The sequence below is a fragment of the Agelaius tricolor genome, unplaced genomic scaffold (assembly GCF_023055355.1).
Source record: "Agelaius tricolor isolate 1412-34295 unplaced genomic scaffold, bAgeTri1.0.p SCAF_20, whole genome shotgun sequence".
Lineage (NCBI taxonomy): Eukaryota > Metazoa > Chordata > Aves > Passeriformes > Icteridae > Agelaius > Agelaius tricolor.
This window is the reverse complement of record NW_027269280.1, coordinates 1,998,940-2,021,611: the sequence shown is the minus strand read 5'-3', so window position 1 is coordinate 2,021,611 and position 22,672 is coordinate 1,998,940. Positions and strand designations below refer to the sequence as shown.

The following is a 22,672-nucleotide window of genomic DNA, read 5'->3' as shown; positions in this document are numbered from 1 at the left end:
AGGCATCCCAGGTGCTGGCACAGCTCCTGGGGCTGGAGAAGCTGAGCACACTCCTTGCACCATTCCCTGCCTTCCCCACACTCTCCCTGAGGCACACTGGGAACAAACCAACAGCAGGACAGGCAGGATCCGGCCCCACAGCTCAGGATCCACCACACTGCACCAAAGCCAGCAGTCAGATTCTTTCCATCCCCAGTTGCTGGATAAGCTCCAGCACAGACGATAAAAGAAAGAAAATGAGCGTCTCACCTTTTTTAGCCGTCTCCATCTCCTCTTCGGTCCAGCGAGAGCTTTCATTCATTTCCAGGGAAGCTGGGAAGGAAGAAGGAAAGAGAGCAGTCAGCTGTGAGCAGGAGCCAGCAAGCCCAGTGAGCTCAGAGGAGGTGTCCCAACACCCAAATCCTGTCCCATGCCCTGTCCCCTGGAGGCATGACAAAACCCCAAGCAGTGCAGAAGTGCTCCCACAAGAAAGGCTGTCACAGTGCGGGCTTGTGAGGCTTTCCCACACCACAGTACCCCATGCACAACATCCCCTCGGGATGCACCTCAGTGATGCAAAACCTCCACTTTGGGCCTGGAAGCAAAGCCAGATGGCTTGAGAGTGGCAGCAGATTTCCTGCTGATGGTGGCACGCACGCTGGCCCAACAACAGGTACCTAAGATGGAGCTGGCTGGGGCTGCGTGCTTTGGAGGAGGCAGACGCAGGGTGGGACCATCAGAGACGGAGAAACGGCGTCACCTCAGTGGTGACTTTGGCCGACTGCATCTGTCAGGGCTGGCCACTGACAACACAAGGGTGTTGGCTGTGTGACCACGGGCTCCCTCTGTGCCATCCCTGGGCTCTTGGACAGCACCTCCAAGCCACTTCCAGCAACAGTGGGGGCCTATCTGGAGCAGTGCCCATTGAAGGGGACATGCTGCTCCAGCCAGGAGGCTGACAGGGGTGTCCGCATCTCTCCCCAAATCCAAGCAGGTGCTGGGGACACCAAGGTCCTGTATAAAGCCTTCACTATGCACCAGTCCTGCTGGCAGCCTGGCACAGAGCAAACCCTACAATAACAAACTGGGGTGTGAGTCAGAGACAAAAAACAACTCGGTAAGGAAACAGATTTCCGGCTCAGGCTGCCAAGGGGTTATTACTCTAAACAACAGGCAAAGCATTATTTCAACAGTGATGAGAGATGTTTTGACAGTGTCCTTTCAAAATGGAAAACAGGCTGATAGGTTCAGGATAAAGAATACAGGCAAGGAGAGAAAGAAGGATCTTCAAAGAAGCTCTACAAGAAGCTGAGACCCTGTGGGAGGACAGCGTGAGTTGCAATGCCCACAGCAGTGGGCAGAAGAATCTCCTTCAGAGCTGGCTGAGCACGACTGCAGGTGTCACCTCCCGGAAGACAGCACAGGTCACTGCCTCCCCCAGAACCGTGTTGCCCCTGGGACACCAGCCAAGAGGGAGGGAAACTGATACCTCACTGCTTCCCCTTGGCAGCAGGCGCAGCCAGGGCCACAGCGCTCGTTTACGTAAAAGCGAGCGTTCCCAATGCCGTGCAGGCCCTTGGCTCAGCTGGTGATGGCTGTTATTGTATGGTACAGAAATGTCACAGAAATGGCCCGTTTGGTTTGATTAATGGCATCGCCTGAGGTTGTGCAGTTATGAAACAGATGCCCACGGGGAGCTCCGGCACGCTGCAGTTAAACCACAATACGGTTTTGTGCTGGTTTTTAATGTTCAATTGGTATTTAAAATGCAATAACTTTCTTAGCCAACCTAAATTAAAGCGCTATTGGAGAGACATAAAGTGAAATCAATTGCTCAGATATGTCACTGGAATTGATCCATTCCTTTTTCCCAATTTAACATGGTCTAAAGGCTTTCCTCTGTGCTCGCAGTGAAGTTTATCAAGGACTCTGAGATACCAGGATAAAAAAATCCCATCTAAGCTACTGGCATTATCTGCTGCTTCTCTGCAGCATTGCTGAACAAGTTGGAGGGAGAGAGCAGGGCTCTGTTGTGCTGGGGACTATTTATATCGCCTGTATGAAAACAGAGCGCTCGCAATCAAGGCTTCAGCCAGTTGTCAGCAGAGAACAGGGAGGCGAAACACCTCCGCGTGATTTATGGCACATGGAACAGCACAAGCAAGAAACTGCAGAGCAAGGAATCCGAGAGGAGTCACCCTGCTTTTATTTTTACCTGCCTTAGGTAGCACAGCAATAATTCTGTATTTTGACAGAGTAGAAAATATAGGAAAATCAGCCAAATTCCTCGATGCATTGGCTTCTGTAAGTCAATACATGAGCCTGCTCCCTGGGGTGGCAACTAGTGATGCTGCAGGTGCCAGAGGCAGATGTGCCCAGTGTGGGGCTGTGGATGCTGCCATGAATTCCCATCTAGCCCAAGGCCAGCATGGCAGCATGGCAGGGCTATGGCCATGCTGTGGGCTGGTGCAGTGCCTGGATGCCACGGTACAGGCAGCACCCTTTGCTGTATCAGGCATGGATGGAAATGGACCAGCCCAATGCCCAAGGCCAAGGAGGAGCAGATGCCACAGGATGCAGCTGCTCAGGCTCCAGACAAATTTGAAAACAGAGCAGGTAGGAGAAGCAGCAGAGACTCAGGCAAGCCTGGGAGGGCAGAGTAGGGTCCCATGCAGAGGTTGAGGGGACTAGGAAGCCAGAGTAGCTGCAAAGGAAATCAGCTCCAAGTGTAGGAGGGACAAAACTTTGCCAAAGCACTGCTAAAACTGAAGGCTTCCCTTTTTCTCTTTTGCAACACTTTCCCTCTGAGGCCATAAAACGCACAAACACTCAGCCAGGAAAGCCCGGGCTTGCAAATGCCCCCACTTATCCTGGTGAACCACACTGAGCAATTCACGTGACAAACATCACTGCTACTCCCCATAAAGAAGCATTTCACAAAGGATTTCCCTCTTCTGCGAGCGGGCAGCAGAGCAGGCTGACGTCCCACCCCAGCACAATGGATACCCCAAAAGCCCAGCCCAGGGCAGGGTCCCCTTGTCCCCTACCCAGCTCGGCGCTCTGCTGTGGCGTGGCTGCCTCCTCGTTGTTGGCCTCGTTGGCCATGGAGCGGGTGATGCGGCCCTTGCGCCGGCCCTGGCTGTTGGCGGTTTTGCGGCCCTTGGACGTGACCGTTTCCTTCTCATCGTTGTCTTCTCCGGACGTGTCGTCGTTCTTGTCCCTGCAAAAACAGGGAGAGAAGGAAAAAAAAAAAAAAAAAGTTGTTTGGTTGTTCTGATTTTTAGGTCAAGCAATTAATTCTCTGCACGTGTCTGGGGATTTTTCTTTTTGTTGTTGGTTTTTTAGGGGGGCAGGTCTGCAGTTTTTTTGCAGACGCAGGCTCTTTTCCTGGCTGGGATTGGCAGTGGGGTGATTTGTGGTGGGGTTTTCTTTCTGCAGCTGGCTGCAGCTCCACCACCAAGTGCATGCAGAGACCTGACGGAGACAGGTTTAATACCAGACCATTCAAATTCATCCCTGCCTCCTCCTCATTTATCTTCCTGAAAGGGACCTGCTGGTAAATGTCTTTGCAGCCTAGATATAATGAAGCCAGATGTTCTTTTAAACCAAGTATTAAGCCCATTACAGATAGCGAGCGGTCTGCGTGCCAACCTTCCCCTGCCACGGCGCTGATGCTCGGTGTGAGGGAGGCAGGGCTGGCTGGAGCTCTTCATCTGGGAGTGCTCACGGTGACATCAATAACACCAAAGGTGAAGTGCTGTGCTCCGCTGCCCCCAGATTGCTCCTCTGGCTCCCAGAGGCTCTCGTAACAACAGAACAAGCTGGAGGATCACAGGAGCTTTGCAGATTGATTGGGTTGATATAAAAAAAAAACCCATATTGTGTTGCTTTCCTAGTTTGGGAGCAGCGGGGAAGAGGAATGAGGAGGAGGATCTGCCTTTTCCTCCCTGCAGAGGAGGTGAGGTGGGCACACACCGTCCTGCACTATGGGGTCAGGCAGCCCTGGACTATGCTGCATCCCATCACCACATTCCACCAGTGCAGCCCCAGCCCACTGGAGCCAGGCAGGGAGGGCTGTCCTTACTTTGTCAGTTCTTCTTTGTCATTTTCTGTTTCCTGCTTGTCTTCCTCCTTCTCTCCCTCCTTCTCTTTTTCTTTCTCTTTTTCATCTTTCTCTTCTTGGCTGCTCCGGGGCATTTGCTGCTGCTGCAAAACAAAGGACACAAAATAAACCAAGCCCTCATTGCTGAGGCGGACACAGGGCAGCACCTGGGCCAACCCAAACAACTGCTGTGAAACAATGCTGGGAGCAAGTGGCCAAGAGGAAAGAGCTGCAGGCAGAGGGTGCAGGCAGGGCACTGCTGGAGGCCACAGGGGCTGAGAGATCGCCTTTCCAGGGAGATCAGAGGTACCTCAGGATCAGGCATAGCAGCTGCACTCTGGCTCCTATTCTAGGCAGTGGGACAGCCCCAGCTGCTCCCCTGGGGTCAGGCAACAAGCAAGGCTCTGAGTGGGGCTAAGGCAGGAAGGTGAGAACTACCCTCCTGTTCTGGCTTGGTGATTTGCAGCCAGTGGATGCATTTTGCTGGAGCATGAAGGAGACAGGGCACCAGTGACACCCCGAGGCTCAGCAATATCAACACTTCTGATCTTTTCCCAAGTGTCTGACACAGCCCATGGGGAATGTTTGTGGCTCTGTAGCACCAAGCAGGGAAGGTGCCCTCTCTGCCCTCTCTTTACCACCTGGCACCTTCAGCAGAGGCCGTGAGCCCAACCACCCCAACGCCTCTGCTGCTGCTCAGGCACCGTGGTACCCCAGGGAGGGACACAGGGATTATTATAGTTCTGGATTTTGTTTCAACAGCTGCAGGAAGGAGGTTGCTGGGGAGGCCTGGTTCCCCTGACCTCCCTCCCCCTCTGGTGACCAGCAAATGAGAGGCGTTGAATAGAGAAGTAGAAATTAGAGACGGAAATGATTTATTAGACCATCCTGCTCCTGGCTAATGCAAGGCTGCTTGCTCCAGGAAACCCACCCAGGCTCACCCGGCCCCTGCCCAGCCTGCAGGGCTTCCACCACCCCCTTGGGAAAGGGTTTGGTGATGTAATGGGGAGTAAAATTGCCTTAAAATGGATTTATCAGCAGAAGGTGGCTGGTATGGCTGGCATGCAGCCATACAGCAAGTACTGATGAGGTGTCCTCACATCCCTTGGGCCAGCAGAGCTGGCCTGATCCCACTCTGCAGAACTGGGAGGCTGCTTCAAACATGGGCATTCTGCAGCAGCACTGGGTGCAAGCAGAGCTCCTTGACCCCATGGGCTGGTGCTAAAATCAGAAGCGTGGAGCTGTCAAATGGAGCAACTTAACGAGAAAACTGCTGATTCCTTCAGGCCCTGGTTGAACAAAATTCCTTCAAACCCATGCACAGCCATCACTGAAACCCCACTGACTTTCAGTTCCTCCCTGTACAGGGGGAGGCAGCTGTGGCATCAGGACCCTGGCACGCTTGGCCAGCCCCTGGGGCACCTCTGCACATGTGCAGAACACAACTGCAATGCATCAGCTCACACTCCTGCTGCTCTGGGAATTGCTCCGTGGGATGCAAGGCTGGGAGGTCCCAGGGGAGAGGGAGTCAGGGAATAGTTGGGATGAGCACTCGGTTGCTTTTGATTTTCCAAAGTCCACAGATCACTAAGGCTTGGGGAACAGGCTTTCTCATGCAGCAAGTGACCAAAGGAAGTGTCATCCCCAGTTACTGGGCACTGCCCCTGTCAGCCCCCAAACTGGGCGAGAAGGAGGGCAGAGGACAATCGGGAACAGAAGGTGGGGAAGCCTGCACTGGCTGCAGAGGAGCAAAGGGCATCCATCATGTGCATTTCCCCAGCACTGCCCTGAACTCTCTGACTCTGAGTCACTCCATGGTGAACCCTGAGCACGGGTTCAGCCCACACTGACACCCCTGAGGTGAGGGCTGTGACCTCCAAGGGCTGGGCAGGCAGCAGGACAGGCTCTGCCCGAGCCCAGGCCATCACCACCCATCTGCATTCCCCTCAACAAAGGCTTTGGCAAGGGAGGGGAGCCCATGTGAGTTTCCCAGTATTCCCATCAAGCAACTGCAAATACTTTCTTTTGAGGGATGGGGGAAATCCTGCATCCCAGAAATCCCAGCTCTCCTTCAGATTTAAACCCAGCTGTGATCACACAAGTACCTGCCCCAGCTTCAGGAGTAAGCATCAAAGAAAGGTTCAGCATCATCTTATCCTGTCTCTACACTTGTCTGAACTAGGGGGCTGCCAGCCTGGGCAGCCATGACAGCTTTTCCCCATGGAATAGCAGGGATGCCAAGGAGCTCCCCGTACCAACCTGCAAACACAGGAACAGGAAGGCAGGGAGAGATGACAGTGACCTTGGTGGCTCATGCAGCAACACAGGTGCTTCCCTGCAGAGGCATCTGCCCAGCTTTGGCATGATCAGGATGGGTAAAATCCCACTGGGCCACTGCACATCCCTCTCCTCCTGAATGTTTCAAGCTCAGCCTGGTAGGACATCTAATCAAGGTTTCTCCCAGTGCAGAGGCACATCTCAATCCAAGGTTGCCCTCTAGTGATTGCCCTGCTCTGGCCACGGCCGGGTGCCGGATGCCAGGAGCGAGAGCCAGGTGGGAAAAGCACCCTGCACCCAGCAGGACAGACAGGACAGGTCTCACCTGTCAGCCAGGTGAAATACATAAAATGGGCAGCATCATCACCACCAGGCCATGGTGGGAAAACTGACCCAGCTCCACCCAAGGCTGTGCTCATGTCCTCATCTGAGGGAAGGCTCCCAGCCAAATGATGATCTGAACCCTGGCAAGCCCACAGTGATGGCTTATCTCCTGTACTAGAGGTTGGCTGCAGAGCAGGGCACCTGCCAAACTCCCCAGGAAACGCCTCTGTTCATGAATGTCCCCCTTACATCACACCCAGGGGTACCTGCTGGGCTGGAAGCTGTGGGACTGTACTGAGCACCCAGCTCTGGGTGGGGAGCGGGCAGCCCGGGGTGCTGAACGAGGCCATTTCAGAGCTCAGCCACAAATGGCACACACAGACAGGAGGATCCCCCAGGGATGGACCACAGCAGCTGCCCCAGCCCATCCTTGCCATGTGCTCTACCCCAAACCCCAGAGTGGCACTGGAACCGGCCCATGCCATGGCACAGCGGTGGGAAGGCAGCGCCGGGAGCCCCTGGGCCGGCCGGTCCCGGCGCGCTGCCCCCGCCGTGTGTGGGGAGGCTATTCTTAGTGCTGGACACGGACCAGCTCGGGATGATTCAAGGGACGAGACGCCATCCCAAAGCGTGACGGGCCAGGAAATGCTTCCCCAATTACCAGCTGATGTTTCCCTGTGATTCACACCGCCCAGGCTAGAGGTGGACTGGCAGGTGGGTCAGCCCTCAGCGGAACCCCCAAAGGCCGGCACCAAAACTGCTCAGCTCCCGGCTAGCTTAAACTTAAACCTCTCTCCACCTACAGCTCTGCCATCCTAGGGATGAGGCACGCCACTTCCCAGAGGTAAACCAGGTACGTGCTCCCCACCTTGCACAAGAGGGTGAAGGGATGTGCCCGAGGCCAGGGAAGATGCCTGTGGCAGAGGGCAGGGCTGGCCCACCCTCCCAGGTCAGACGCTCTAAGCCCGGACCGCCCTTCCTCCGCCTCAGCATCGCTGCTGCTTGTTTTTGCTGCCGACGCATCCTGTTTATTTAAAAAGGCCCCGGGACAAAATCGGACGCGGGACGCGTGAGCGAGAGGCCGACCCTGCCCCGAGTCCGGGGGGACAGGCGGCCTCCTCCGCTCGCTGCGCTCCGGCCCGAGCAGCTCGGTAATTACAAACACCTGCTCACCTCTGCCCCGCAGTCCCGCCGGGCCCGGAGCAGCTGGGGCGGCGCAGAGCGCTGCCAGCTCTCCCGGGAACAGCGCGTTCCGGGCCCGGGGCCCGCCGCAGGCACGCATGGGCTCCCGCAGCGCCCGGCTCCCGCTCGCCCGGCACGGCCCGGCCGGCTCCTCCGGGCACGGCACCGCGAGCTCCGCCACCATAGAGCTTCGTCTCCAAGCGCACTTTCGGGCCGCGACGGCTTCCAGGTAGGAGCCGCACACGGACGGGCTGACCCTGCTGAGAACGGACCCACTTGCCGCGGGTCCTGACAGCGGGACGCGCTGCGAGAAAGCCCTGGCGAGGAAGAGGTGCAGCTCCTCCCACTCTGTTTACTTCCTCTGCCGAGGCACTGCCTGCTCCTGGAAGCGGGACGGAGGGCAGGAGGAGGTGGGGGAAGCAGCTCCCCACCTTCGCCCTCCCCAGCCCCGCCGGAGACGCCTGAGCCCGTGGCACAGAGACGGCGACAGCGGCCAGAAAGCCCTCGGCAGCCGGCAGCGCCTCCGAAGCGCCCCGCTCGCACGTTCCCCGGGAGCTCCGGCCCCTCATGTCCCCCCAGTCCCTCATCACTCACCTCCCCGCTCCCCGGCTCCCGCGAGCGGCCGGTCCCCGACAGCCCCATGGGCAGCTCCCGGCCCCTGCTCACCGCCCAGCCATCCGGGCGCGCTGTGCCTTACGTTCTCCGGCTCTGAAGGCTTCCTGACGATTTGCATAGTTAAGCCGTAAACTAACCACAACATTCCTCTTATGATTTTGCAATCTGCTGGAATAACGTGGTCGCTCTAAGTCGAGCGATGAATCATCATCTATAAACCACAGCTCTCGTCACCGGGGCTCTCAGTGCTGGCTGCAGCCTGCGTGATTAATCCGCCAGGATGCCAAGCTTAACCTACAGTGCAGGGCTATTTATTTTCCAAACTTGCAAAGCCTCCAGAAAACGACGGCCGCTGCCTTCCCCATCCCCTTTGTGGTGAGATGCCCCAGGCTGTGGCAGGGGACCAGGAACAGGGGGCCTCCCTTGTAGCCCACAGGACATCCCAGCATTAACCACTGGACCGTGCACCTTGCAACTGAGGCACCCACGCCCTCCCCCGGCTCCCCCCTCACTCCTTGTGCCACAGCACCCTCAAAACATGCACCAAAACATCACTTTTGCCAGCAGGGATGAGCTCATCCCTGGCAGTCCAGTTCCTGAATCAGAACTACCAGCTCCTGCCACCCCATCTACACCACTTGCTGCTGGATTTGCTAGTGGGGAACCAGGTAATGGTGTTAGCACCGAGAGAGAGCCTGTCCCGAGCCCAAATGCCCCTGGGGCTGGCATCTCCTCTCTCCCACACCAGCTTTCAAGGCCAGATTAGCTGCATGGGGGATGCCATTTGGTTGCCAGCAGATGCATCACGTCCCCTGCCATCATTAAGTGCCCTGGGCTCTTTCAGGAGATGGAACCACCAGCTCCTGTTTGTTCCTTAAATCGGGAGGGAGCAAGCCTGTGCACCCTGGTGCAGAGGGAGCTGTGCATGCCAGGCTGAGCTGCAAGGCACATGGTTTTGGTGCCACTCAAGCTCGTTCCCAGCTACTGCAGGCAGCGAGCTCCGGGTTTTGTTTAAAGCAGCTCTGCACCCTTGCCACAGTCTCACTGCGGCAGCGCAGGGACTTGTGCCAACCCTCTCCCCAGCATGTCACACCAGAGTCTGTCTTGACAGGGACTTTGGAGGGAGCTGCATCCCACCAGTGTGAGCCCCATACCCTCTGGCAGCTGGGAGCACCCACTCGGCTGTGCCGCCTCTCCCACGTGCAGGGCACCAGCTCTTCACTCCTCCAGCGTGTGACTTCAGATCAATGGCATTTATGATGTTCTCTGGGGCACTCAGCTGCAGAGCAGGCTCAGGCCAAGGTCATTGCACGCAATCAGGGAGTTGCAAATTAAAACCAGCTCGAGATAAGCTGAAGACAAAAGGCCAACACTACGCTAGCCAGGAACGCCTGGGGTTTGCATTGCTGCTTCTCCAGGAGCCCCAGCACAGCTGCCATGGCCATGGGCACGCATGGGTGCCTCCTGGCATCACCCTGAACATCCCACAGGGTCCAGAACTGGCACCACAGGGCAGGATGCTCTGTGCTCTGTGCAGCACAACCAGCAGGCTTGGCACTTGGCTCTTACCCCCATCCCCAGCCCCACAGATTCTCTGCAGGGCATCTTTGCCAGGAACAGGGCTGCCATATCATGCACCTGTAGCTTGGGAACATCCTCTCTCTGCCACCTACATCTGTCTTTCCACCTGCTTTCAAGCTCTGCCTCTGGGCAGGTCACATCAGTGAGAGCCAGGGCAGGGACTTGGCCAGAGAGCACCCTCAGCACCAGCCTCCCCGTTAGCCACCACACTGCCCAGGCACCCAAAGTGCCCATGGAGTTTCCTTCCTTGCCAATGCCACAGCAGAGGCAGAAGCCCCCACCTCTGATAACAGCCACTGCAAACAGTGCTCCCCACATGTCCCTACCACCTCCCGAGGCAGGCTGGATACACAGCACGGGGAGGATGGCTCAGAAATACATTTGTGTGTCATGTAACTGACTGGCAGGGCCTGCAGCCCCTGCTCCAGTGGTCTGGAACGCCTCAGGGCTGGCTGCCACCCACGGCCATGCAGCCTGGCTTCTCACGGCCGCGCGCGGCACCCTCCGCTCCTGGGAGAAACCACAAAGCAAAACAAGCCCCTGCCAAAACAACAACGGGAGGAAGAGGAATGTCTGCCGGCAACACAGCTTTGATTGCTTGTGTCCCAGGGCTGGGTTTGATGCTGTTGGCTGTGGAAGCAAGTCAAAAAAAAAAAAAAAAAAAATCAAAGGGCCAGGCTCAGATTTCACAAGAATGATAGAGAGCATGGGGATCACTCGGTGCGGCTCAAACTGTGACAGCTCTGAGCTGGGCTGCTCCTCTACCAGCAAACAGCCACCTCTGCAACACAGTCAGCACATGGCAGGGATGGAGAACACTGAGGCTGTGCCTACCCAGTGTCCCAGGAGACGTGGACAGGCCCTGTGCACACTCACCAGCACAGCTCTTGGGCACCACAGGCCACAAACACAGCCAATGCCAGCAGGAAAGCGCTGGCAGCTGCAGCCAGGCTGCCCTGCAATGCCACGGGAAAGCCCTGTGCCATCTCCCAGGCTGCTGGTCCTGGAGCAAGCAGGGTCCTGGGGGCATGCAGCATGTCAGGGACAAGGAGAGGGGCTGGCAATGGGACTGGAGTCATGCTGGACCCTGCATCACTTGCCAGACCACAGGACAAGCATGCCCAAGTGCACTCACCCGAGGGTGGGGTCACCTCGGGCAGCCTGGGAGCCTGCTGGGCACAGGAACCATCCAGGCAGGGCCCTGTGTGGCTCAGCCCAGCATCACTGGCACTGCTGCCCTCCCACCGCTCACTCTGTGATACCACAGAAGCACTGGATTGATTTTTACAGGACCCTGCTCACCAGATCCTTCCTCGCACCACTGAGGGCTTTTCCATAAGAGGAAATGTTTCTTTTCTGGGTCGCTGCTGAGTTTTTAAAAAAGTGATTTGATTGCTTGTGAAGGGAAAAATGACCCGAAGGGAAGAGAGCATAGTGTTTGGAAGCAGTGGAGATGAGCCCCCGCTCTGTCCCAGGCAGGGAACACGTGTTTTCTCTTCCCTGTGGTTTGCTTTGCCCTGCTCCCCCCTGCTCACAGCCCCCCAGCCACATGCCGACCCCTGTCCAAGCCCTGCCAACAGAGGAAGGTGCCAGGTCAGCAGTTTGTGGGATGCAGAGCAGCATCCACACACACCACAAACAACCAGGGGCAAAGCAAGCCCTCTATCCTTGTAGAAGCAGATTTCTGTGATTTTCAGCTGTGCCTGCTTCAGGAAGCAATTTAGCAATGACATGACCTATTTCCCATGCATTCCTAGTCAAACCTGGATCACAACAACAGATAAAACAACTCATCCCAAAATCCAACCGCTCCTGTGACCTGCAGTGAAGACGCTGCAGGTCCCTTGTTGGGATCAGCAAAGCCCAGCCTGGATCCCAGAGCCTGCCCCAGAAGTACTCACGTGGGCAGGGGTGTGGAGGAGCATTCGCTGTGAGGATACATCCACCTGCTGCTGGAGAAACACCAGCCCAAACCTGGGGGCCAGCTGGAATGGGGGTCACCTCACCCAAGTGACTCTTTTGTCACTGCTACCTGCAGATGTGATCAAGAAGCATGGAAGAGCCCAGCTGTGAGGGCCGAAGGGTCCATCAGCAGCCTGTGCCAGTGGCTGTGTGTCCCTGCCTGCTGATCCCTGTCCCTGCTCTGAGCCCACAACCCTCCCTGCTGTCCCTGCACTGTCACCAGCCCACACGGGGACCTGGGGACCAAGCAGCCACCCTCCTGTGGCAATGCATCCTCTGATTTTTTTCCCAAATATGGCCATGTCATTCTCATTAAATCACCCCCAAAACTGCAGCTGGGATTTCAGGAATGCAAGTTTCCATTGTGTTTGCCCAATTGTGCTGCCTGGAGGGGTGGCAGGGCTGCAGGAAGGCTGCTGCACCCTTGTGATGGGGGAACAGGCACGATGGACCTTACAGGGCACACCTGCGGGAGCAACAGGAGTCCAGACTGAAAGAACAGGTGCCAAGGGGGGGTTATAGAATCAATCTCAACTTGAGCATCACTGTGTGTCACACCTCATCCACCTGCTGGGCAGGCATCCCAGCATAAACCTCCCTGGTGACCACAGGTTTAAAGAATGACAGCCTGCACTAAGCACCCAGGGGACAAACACACTGTGAGATGTTTCTTCCTATGAGGCCACACTTGAGCAGGACCAGGACCACAGGGTCTGACCAAGTCCAACTTCTCACTGGTCCTGCAGCCTCATCCTCATTTCCTGGGCCATCAGCAGCCCTGTCACACTGCAGATTTGTCCAGAAAACCAGCCAAATTCAAGCCCTTTTACATCCCAGCAGTGACATTCCACTGGCAGAAGGTGAACCCATGCCCCAAGACTGACAACCCTGGCACCATTCCCAACCAGGCAGCCTCCCTCACAGACTGCCCCTGCTCATCCACAGATAATTTCAGTGCTGTTTTAGATACAACGCTCCAGTCAGCACAGCTTTAAGTGCCTGCAGAATAATTTCTTGGTATTTGTGGCACAAAGTTTACTGGCCACATCCAGGGCTGTGTCTGTATGATGTGCTGCATGATTAAACCAGGATTCTGTGACAAGTATACCCCTGAGTCTGGAAGAGAAGTTGTCAAACCCTTTATCACTAATGAGAAGCTGCTCCCTGGACTGATGAAGATCAAATGGTTCCCAGAAACAAGGATCATTCCTCTCATTAGCTGCTGTGGTTACCGGAGTTGGGAGCACTTGCACAATTTGCAGAGTTAGAACAGTTTGCTGATCTCTGGCTCTGATCCCTGGGGAGGGAGGAGAGGCACTGGCATGGCAAGGCTGGAGCATGGCAGGAGATGTGCTCCTGCACTGGGGACAGGGTGCAGGGAGCCCTGCAGTCGTGGGCAGGCACTATCTGGAATCCCAAACCCTGCCAGCCCCTGCTAGTGTGACAGGGCTGCTGGTGGATAGGGAAACCTGCTTGGCCAGGTTTTTCCTAATGCTCCAGGACCCATGTGATATCAAACCTGGCCAGATCCTGCTGGGACGGTGCTTCTGCCAAAAAAGTAAGCGGGCTGTTTATAAAAAATCTGGGTTGGGGCTGTTTATCCTCGTTGGTGAGGGGAATGGTTTGTGTTTGGGGAGGGCGGGACAGACGGCGGGACGGATAATTCGATTTGGGTTTTGGCAGGGGACAGGGAAGAGGGTGGGCCTGGGAAAGGCCGTCGGGGCTGGCAGGGGACCGCAGTGTCCCGGCCAGGTCACACCGTGGGTCCCCGCCCTGCCGGCACGGCTCTGGCACCGCTCTCAGGGAGGAAGGGGGGTCCGGGCGGCTCCACTCCCCCGGGGCCACGAGTGAGTCCTCGAAAGTGTCGGCACTGACACACGGCTGGCCAGGGAACGTCTGACAGCACTGCGAGGGCCTGGCGTGACGCTCTGTCCGGCGGCTGCGTCCCTCCACCATGACTTCATCCCCCTCTGAGTCATCCCCAGGGCAGGCAGGCGGCTCCTCCAGCCGCCCATGGTCCTGCTGCCGACAGACAGACCCTACCGACAGACCGACCCATGGTCCTGCTGCCGACAGACAGACCCTACTGACAGACTGACCCTACTGACAGACTGACCCATGGTCCCACTGCCGACAGACTGACCCTACTGACAGACTGACCCTACTGACAGACAGACCCTACCGACAGACTGACCCTACTGACAGACTGACCCTACTGACAGACTGACCCTACTGACAGACTGACCCATGGTCCCACTGCCGACAGACAGACCCTACCGACAGACTGACCCTACCGACAGAATGAACCATGGTCCCACTGCCGACAGACAAACCCTACCGACAGACTGACCCATGGTCCCACTGCCGACAGACTGACCCTACTGACAGACTGACCCTACTGACAGACTGACCCATCGTTATCCTGCTGAAAGACTGATCCATAGTGCCACTGCCGACAGACTGACCCTACTGACAGACTGACGCTACCGACAGACTGACCCTACTGACAGACTGACCCATCAACAGCTTTTCCCAGTGCAATGGTCGCCCACCTGCCCATCACGGCAGTGTGTGGGAGATGATGGCTTTTCCCCCCCAAGGAGTTCACTGGCAGGAAGTGTATCTGGCATGCTGCAGCTGCTACACTACCACAAGGGCAATGTTACTCCAAAATCAATGCAAACTTACTCTGGAATAAAAAAATCTCACACTCCAAATTATGTGGTAGTAGAGTCACTTTCCTTCCAGCCCAACACTTGTGCTCCCACAGCCCAGCAGAACAGCTTCTCAAAGAACGAAGCACATGGTCAGATTCAGTGTCCCTGTTATAGAATTTAGAGGTTTCACAGAGAGACACTGAAATACCCTGAAGAGCAACTGCCACAGACCTGAGTTGTATGGACACATCAACACAAGGGTTTGTCATTACAAGCTCATGCAAATTTATGCTTATCACTGTACACTGACTATTGGATCAGACTATTTTACCATGGCACAAATTCTTTTTTTGTTTTTCAGTGTGAAACGACGAGGAATCTATTTCTCTTCCCGTCAATTCCCCCCCTCACAGGGTTATATTGCCTTTTCATACACAAACACAGGATTATTTTAGAAATATCTTAATCTCAGGAGCCTCAATATCATGCATCATGACCCATTGGATGTGGTACTTCCACTGAGCAGTGCCATGGAAGGCGGAGTGCTGGAGCATCCTGCTCGGAGTGGGCGGCTGCTCCGTTTTCTGACAAACTGGAAGTGGAATCATGTGAAGTCCCTGCTCTTGGCAGGAGATTTTTAGCAGTAAGTAGCAGCTTTATGAGGAATATCCTTTGCCAGGGGACCATCAGCCAGGGAGCAGTGGGATTCTTATTTTTTAATGGACTTTTAATAAGTAGGCCACAAAGATAGTCTTGACACAGAGAAGCTTTTTTCTCTGTGTAATTATCTCCCCTTCGCTCTCAAGCTCCCTGCAGCCTCCAACAGCAAATAAGACCACCAACCTCTCTGTGAGAAAAGGAGTAAGAAAGCAGCATAGAGCCACTTGAAATGCTCTTTGTAGCAGATCTCATCCGCTCTCCTCTCATCTGATACAAAAAGCCAACCTCTCCTCCCCTCCTCTAAATTAATTAAAGCTCAGCTTTTGGTGTTTAACTACTTGAACCTTTACCAGCAGGAAAGTATGTGCTCAGAGCATGGGCAATGCTGGGAACACGATGCCATGCCTCCATGTGCTGCAGGAAGGCTGTCCACAATTCTGTCTCCTCCCTGCACACTGCCCATCCCTGGGTGTCCTCTGTCCTTCATCCTGTCACCATCTCTGGTTGCTGACACTGGGCAGGCAATGCAGAGCTGGCAGTGCCACATCAGCCCAGTGCTGCTGCTCCTCAGTCCCCACTCCTCGCCAGGCCACAGGGAAAACAGAATGAGGGACCTGCACAGGGTTCCAAACAATCCAGGACCCCTTGGGAACAAGCAGGGTGCTGGCTGAGCCTTTGGAACAGGTTACTCCCAAATGAGCACTCCTGCAGCAAAAGCAGAATTTGAGCTGCTTCTGAAAAGACTCACAGAGCAAAATGCCACCAGGAGCATCCCTCCATCCCAGCCAGTATCTGACCTCTCCCATAATGGTCTGTACAGTCACACACTGACCCACTCTGGTGTGTGAAAGCAGATCCCATCAGCACCACAGCCAGGGGAGACCCTGGCTCGTGAAGAGGTGCAAAGGAGATGCCTCACTGTTCCCACCAGCTTTAACAACATATTTATCCCTTTATTACCTGAAAATGCCACCCTAAAACGAGTCTCTCCCCAGCAGAGCCTTCCTCTGCAGCAGCATGCCCTTCCCAAGCCTGCACACAGGCTCTTCCAGCACTCCCCTCGTGCAGTCTTGCAGGAAATGGATGCAAATACTAGAGGTATCACAGCACAAAGTGTGAATTTCAAAACCCCCCAAGATCTCTGTGGGAGAGCTGCTCCAGGCTGAATGCAGCAGCTGCTGTTCTGCACCTCTCTCCTACTGTGAATCATGCAGCCAGTCCCTGGCTCTTAAAGCTTGTCTGAACATCCCACCTTCCACCTGAGCATCCAACAGCAATGGGAAACATTCCCTGTGTCGCTTCCTCCCAGACTCAGGGGGGCTCCTCTTTCAAAATCAACGACGTTCTGGCTGAGGTCTGCTCCAGGGGAGGTGCAAATTGTTCCCTTTGGTGCCATTCCTACTTGCAAAAACAGTCCTACAGGCGATGAAGCAAGTCCCTGCTTCTAGAGGCTGGCACTGAGCAAGGCTCCAAAGGGCAGCACACGTCCCCACTGCTCAGGCTGGATCATGTGGCTTTAAATCATCGTGGGAAATTCTGCAACCAGCGACACTTTGGGTAATTTCAAACCCCAAAACACAAACAGTCCCTGCTGGGTGCAGGAGGGGCAGGTCTGTGGCTGCTGGGGTAGGTAGGCAGATGCAGAGCAAAGCCTCTCACTCTCCACATTTGCTCAATTTAACACTGAAACCAGAATGAGCTGTGCTAAATGTCTCCACCGCTAACAAGAAACAAATGTGGCCTCATGTTCTAGTTGCTGTGATCTAACAAAACAGACCATGGTAAACACTATAAAAATGTACTGGAGGGAACCACCCTGTGTTTGCTGGGAGAGGGACTGGATCATCTAATAGGGCTTTATCCATCTCTAATGTCTCTGAAAAAAAGAAGGGAAAATTGGGCCCTGTCCATGACATTTGTCATGTGCTAGCTATTCTGATGTCTTAATGCTGCAGAAATCAAATTGGAGTGAGGCTACCTATCCACTTCCCAATCAGGATCTAGGCCCAAGTGCTGCTTTTTATGGCCATGCAGCGTGAAGATCTGCTGATGTCAGTGGTGTCACGGGCCAGGCCAGTTTTTCCATCCTTATTCCCACATTATCTGTGGAGACAGTCCCTCTGTGGCTGCCTCACTCTCCTTGTGACATGCATAATCACTCACTTCATGGACCTGGGGATCCACCAGCAGGACCTGCCTCTGGCTGCAAGCATTCATGGGGATGAGGCACCTTCCCAAAAGGTTAGCACTTTTCTGTTCCTGGGTATCATGGTATCAGCAGCAACACTGCCAAGGTCACGTCTAGATCTGTATCTTGGCCATGGTAATGGTAAGGGTTGACTCAGTCACCTGCCCCCAGGCACCTCGTGGTGCCCTGGAATCTGCTCTGCCCTTCAACAAAGGCTGAAGGGTCTCCACTAGCTTTAGTGCCACATCTGCCAGCCCCACAGGAGACCCCCAAGGGGATCTTGGACACCCTGTGGCACTTCAGATGGATTCATATGCTTCTGCTCAGATGTCACTCCCATCCAAGTAATTTTCCTCCCACATCTTCACTATAGGAAGAGCCCTGGCAGGCTCTGCAAGGCAGGAGCCCCACCCAGCTCCCAGGAGCCCTGTCACCATTGTCACCTCAGCTGCCATCTCCAGAGGAACGAGAGACACAGACCCCACCTGGCTCTTGCACAGAGCTCAGGCTGCGTGGGAACCCCATGCTACTGACACAAAGCCAGGTTTTCCATCTCCTTTTTAAAGCATTTCAGATTTGTTTGTTTTTTTTTTTTAAAGACACCGTGGCCTTGGCATGGGGATGGACAAACACCAACTACCATTAAACAGCACGTTCTGAAAGAGGACAAACACAACCCACCACAGCCTGCAAGCATTATCTCCATGTGAGGAAGAGGCAAAGCACCATTTGGGGGGCTCAGACAAAGTGCTGCAGCTCCTTGCTCAGCCTGACAGATGACACTTCCACGCCTCCTCCAGCTCTTACCTGGCTCTTCCCGCGCCGCCGGTAATTCCTCCTCACGAGGTTCTTGTAATTCTCATTCTTCTTGGTCAGGTAGTAATAGAGGACACAGTCAGCCACCGTCTGCAATGACACGGGCACGTCAGGGAACAGAAGGTCCTGGCCTCGTGCGCTGCTGGTGGGGCACAGACTTCCAGGAGCAGCGCTCAGAACCGGTCATCACCAGGTCTCCTGCTGCTCCTGAGCACCTGCAGCCCAACAGCCTCCCCACACCTCCCTCCCTCAGGCTCCCAGAGCACTGGAGAAGGGGACAGTGCTGTCCTAGTAAAAAGGCTCAGCCCTTCCAAGGACAGAGCAGGGCGGTCCCGCAGGCATGCGGGGATGGAGATGGGGTGCTGAGCAGAGATCACCCCGTGCTGGAGGCAAAGCAGGGCTGACCCCAGATGACCGCGGCAACCAGAGGCAGAAGAAGGAGCTGCCTGTCAGCCTCTGTGAGGTTACAGGAGGCACAACCTGCCACAGCACTGTCAGCTGCTGTTACTTCCAGCCGCTAAGCTCGCTGGCTCGAGCGCGCGCCCCTTTGCTGTGGCCAAACCGAGATCCCAGCACTCGGGAGCTGCCATCCCAACTCCAGTGGCTGGCTCCACAAACACCACCACAGACTGGGCACCTCAGGAAAACCAGGGGTCACAGCCAGCACATATCCTGCGCTCCTGAACAGCACAAAGTGTGCCAGGCTGGGAGGAATCCTGTGCTGAACACGGTGGGCACCTGAACGCCAGCCTTGGGCTACACCTTCACATTCAGGATTAGTGGCTTCACGAAGATAAATTATCCCACAGATCCATCATGCCACGAGTCCTCAGGAGCTTGGGGCAGCTGTGTGTGCCCGGGGGCTGTGCTCACCCCATCCCTCTGCAAGGAGTGGAACCATTTGCAAAAACAGATTGCAACTTTTAAAGTGTTAATTGGATCTCTTTCTAATTTAGCCCTGATTATACACACACACACGCGAACACAAAAACTTACAGTCATCTGTTCCAAGGGCTAAGATCACTATTTTTTTATAATGCAATTTAAAAATCTATTAATTCATTACATTGAGCCATACTTTGCATCTCTCTCCAACAGGATAATGGATGTGTTCTGTATCATAATTACAGCCTGATTTACAAACGAGTACAAATAAAATTAGAAGACATTTTACAGCTTGGAACACAGACTGGATTGTGAGCATCATCCAAGTCCCACCACTTTCGGCTTTATCGAGTGAGAAAGGATGAGGAGCTTGGGATCTTACAGCAGCAGCAGCAGCATGAGGGGGCTGCTGGCCTTCCTTGCTCCTTTGGACAGGAAGGTCAAGGTCTTATAAATTATTTCCCCAGCCTGAGTTACGAAGAATCAGAGAATAATTTAGGCTGGAAGTGACCTCTGCAGGCCACCCCTGAGAGCAGAGTGGTTCCCTCAGAGTGAGTGGACACTGTGTGTATGAAACTCTGCATGAGGTGGCCAGCGGATGCAAATAACTAAAAGGACCAGAGAAGCAGCAGCTTTCAACTGTTTCTTGCTCAGGAGAGCGTTCAAGTGATGGACATAGCTGTGTTTTCAGGCTGGGTCTGTCCGGGATCTGCCCATATGGCCTGTCCCATGGAAGGCACCTGGCCTTGCTCAGAATGGGACAAGAGACTCACTCCTCCCTCAGGTCTTTCTTTTCCTCAAACCTTTCTTCCATCAGCCCAATTAACAACAAAAACAAAAAGTCCAAGCAGCACAACACACGAGGTCTGGGAAAGGTCAGGCAGTTCCTGTGAACAACTCTTCCTAGCACCAAGGGGAGCTGTGTGTTCTTTCAGGACACCCACCAGAACTGCTGCATGAAATGGGACTCGGCGCACCCTCAAAAACCCCTCTCTCCCTGAACAAAGAGACCCCTCCACTCTGTGCCGGGCAGCTGGGTGCCCCCCCCCTGTGTGACAGCCTGGCTGGTGCAGAATGCCTCGGGGAGAAGCTGGGAAGCAGCTCCAGGCAGATGACGGGGTGGCTGTGCCGCCCCCGCGCCAGGCTGGCTGCGTTCGCACCTCCCGAGCTCCCGCAGCTGACTCAGCCCTGGCTCTGCAGGGAGCCCGTCTGGACCCTGCCCGGGGCCTGAGCCACCACCACCACCACCACCACCCACAGGTGCTCAGCATCTGCTGGCAGCTCCAGCAGCGAGGGATGGCAGGAGAGGCAGCACAGTTCAGGTTAGAGCCAGGCTTACCTTCCTGTCCAGGAAGGATGCGATCAGGCCAAAGTTCTTCGGGTGCTGCATGAACCTGCAGAGCGAGAGGGAGAGGGTTACTGTGGGTGCTTGCTCTGACCCCCTCACAGCTGGGCTGCCATGCCCTGCGTGCCCAGAGCAGCAAGGCCAGCTCCCAGAGGGACTCTGGGCTTTGAGAAAATATTTGTCTGCTGCTCAGCTTCCCAGAAAGACAGGAACTTTAAATTTAGCCCAGTGGGGCTGGGCTGCTTGGGAGCTTCGATGTGCAAATGTTCATCATGGGGTGGGAGAGGGAAGGGGGGCTGGAAGTGCTGGAGAGCTGCTCATCAACCTGCTTGACCCCATAGCCACCCAAGGCCTGTACCAAGGGCAGGCACAGAGGGCAGGCACACCTGGCCAAGACCTCAGGATCTGGCAAGAAAAGGGTGAGGAATTGCCAACACACTCCACATCATGGCCATGGGTGGCCCCAGCTCTGAGCAGGACCCCAAGCCCTGCTGGGCTGTTGGGAGCAGCTGCAAAGGACAGGAAGGGAAACACAAACCCCGGGAGGAAGCACAGAGCTGCCACATTGCTGAGTTGCTCAAGAGATCCCCAGTGGCACAGCAGCTCTGACAAACACCACCTCATGCCCAGCAAGTGGAGGAGCTGTCAGCAAGCTCCCCCCTGGCTCTGGCAGCCCGGGAGAGTACACTGCCTGCTCAGGGGAAGCTGTCCCCACTAGCAGAGATGCCTCCTCCAACAAATCCCTGTGCCTGGCTGGTGTGGAAGCACCGAGGGCCAGCAAGCCCTTGGCAGGAGGTGCTGCTGGCAGCACAGTTAACCAATGCACTGCCAAAGCATGGACAGCCCGGTGAGTGGAGACTTTGTGCCAGGAGAGGTGGCCACCAGCACGGGCTCTGCCCCAGGGAGCTGAGCAGGCAGGGAGAACCACGTTCAGCACATGCACCTCTGCCAGCTCCCAGGAAATGACAGCTCTGTGCCCTGGGGAAATGGATCAAGGCAAAAGGTGGGAGAGCTGCGGGGTGGGTGGAACATGGGCAGGACATGGTGAGGAGCTCATGTCTCCAGCCCTGCCAGTGCCTCCCCTGGGGCAACTGGCACAGCGCTCCCCTGCTTTTGCTGCTCTGTCCCAGTGGAGTCAAGGCACTGAGCTGAACTCAGGGAGGGCCTGGCCAACTCCAGCCATGGCAGCAGGACATGGGTGCTGTCACCCACATTGATGCACAACTCCCATATGGTTTGCGTGGCACCGCAAGATCCCTGTCACCATAATTGGTCACCAGAACAAAAAAGAAACCAGAAATGCTACGGGGGACAAAGAAAAAAAAAAAAAGGAAGAAAGCAAACCAGACAGGCTGCTCAGACAACCTAGGATGAGGGCACAGAGCCAGAGCTGGCTCCTTACTCTGCACACAGCACAAACCCAGGGCTGACCACAGGATGGGGTTTTCAATGATGCTAACACACTGCTGGGGCAATGCAGATAACAATCCACTCCTTTTCATGGGCCAGGCCATAATGAGAGATGGATGCTGCATTCTCACACTGCCCAGCACAACACAACCTCAATGCCTGAGCAGCACCCTGCTCCTTCACCAGCAAACCACAGCTTCCCTGGGAGTAGGCCAGCAATGGGCTCTCAGCAGAGACCTGAAATCCTGCCCAGAAGCAAATCAAATCAGGTTCTTCCTCATGGTTATGTTCTGACAGCTAAAATAGTTCAGACCTGGAGCTTGTCAGCCTTGCAGTGCCTGCCTGTTTACTCCAAGAGCCCTGCCAACTGGGCTGAACAAAAGGTTGAACCAAGTTTTCCTGGTCTCAGGAGGAGGCCAGCTCGAGGTCACGATCACGGATGACACAACTCCAGTTCACCTTAAAAACCGAGGCCAGAAGCTGCAGCACAGCAGGCAGCTGGGCTTACCAGCACGCCAGGCTGGGGGAGAGCTGGGGCTGTCTCTCCTGTCTCTCCTGACAGCTCCTGAGTACCAATCTCTCCAAATGAGCTTTGTGAGAGCCCTGAAACCCTGCTGTATTTCTGCCTCAAGCTCTGCATCACCCCCAGTGATGACACAGAATGCACCGTGCACTGCAGGATGCACACA

The 22,672-nt window shown here is 55.3% G+C and overlaps 1 protein-coding gene across 12 annotated transcripts in view; it reads right to left on the bottom strand.

The window, feature by feature from the left end:
- NCOR2 (nuclear receptor corepressor 2) overlaps positions 1-22,672 on the bottom strand; it is a 227,685-nt gene that overhangs the window by 52,892 nt on the left and 152,121 nt on the right. For 11 of the 12 annotated variants that reach the window (XM_071444960.1, XM_071444967.1, XM_071444966.1 and 8 more), the window contains 5 exons: positions 20,568-20,622; positions 18,335-18,433; positions 4,064-4,185; positions 3,027-3,199; positions 250-312 (listed from right to left, as the gene is read on the bottom strand). In XM_071444960.1, coding sequence (XP_071301061.1) covers positions 250-312; positions 3,027-3,199; positions 4,064-4,185; positions 18,335-18,433; positions 20,568-20,622 — 512 coding nt within the window. Of the gene's footprint in view, positions 1-249; positions 313-3,026; positions 3,200-4,063; positions 4,186-8,458; positions 8,622-18,334; positions 18,434-20,567; positions 20,623-22,672 lie in introns of those variants that run through there. The other variant, XM_071444965.1, reaches the window with a different exon arrangement.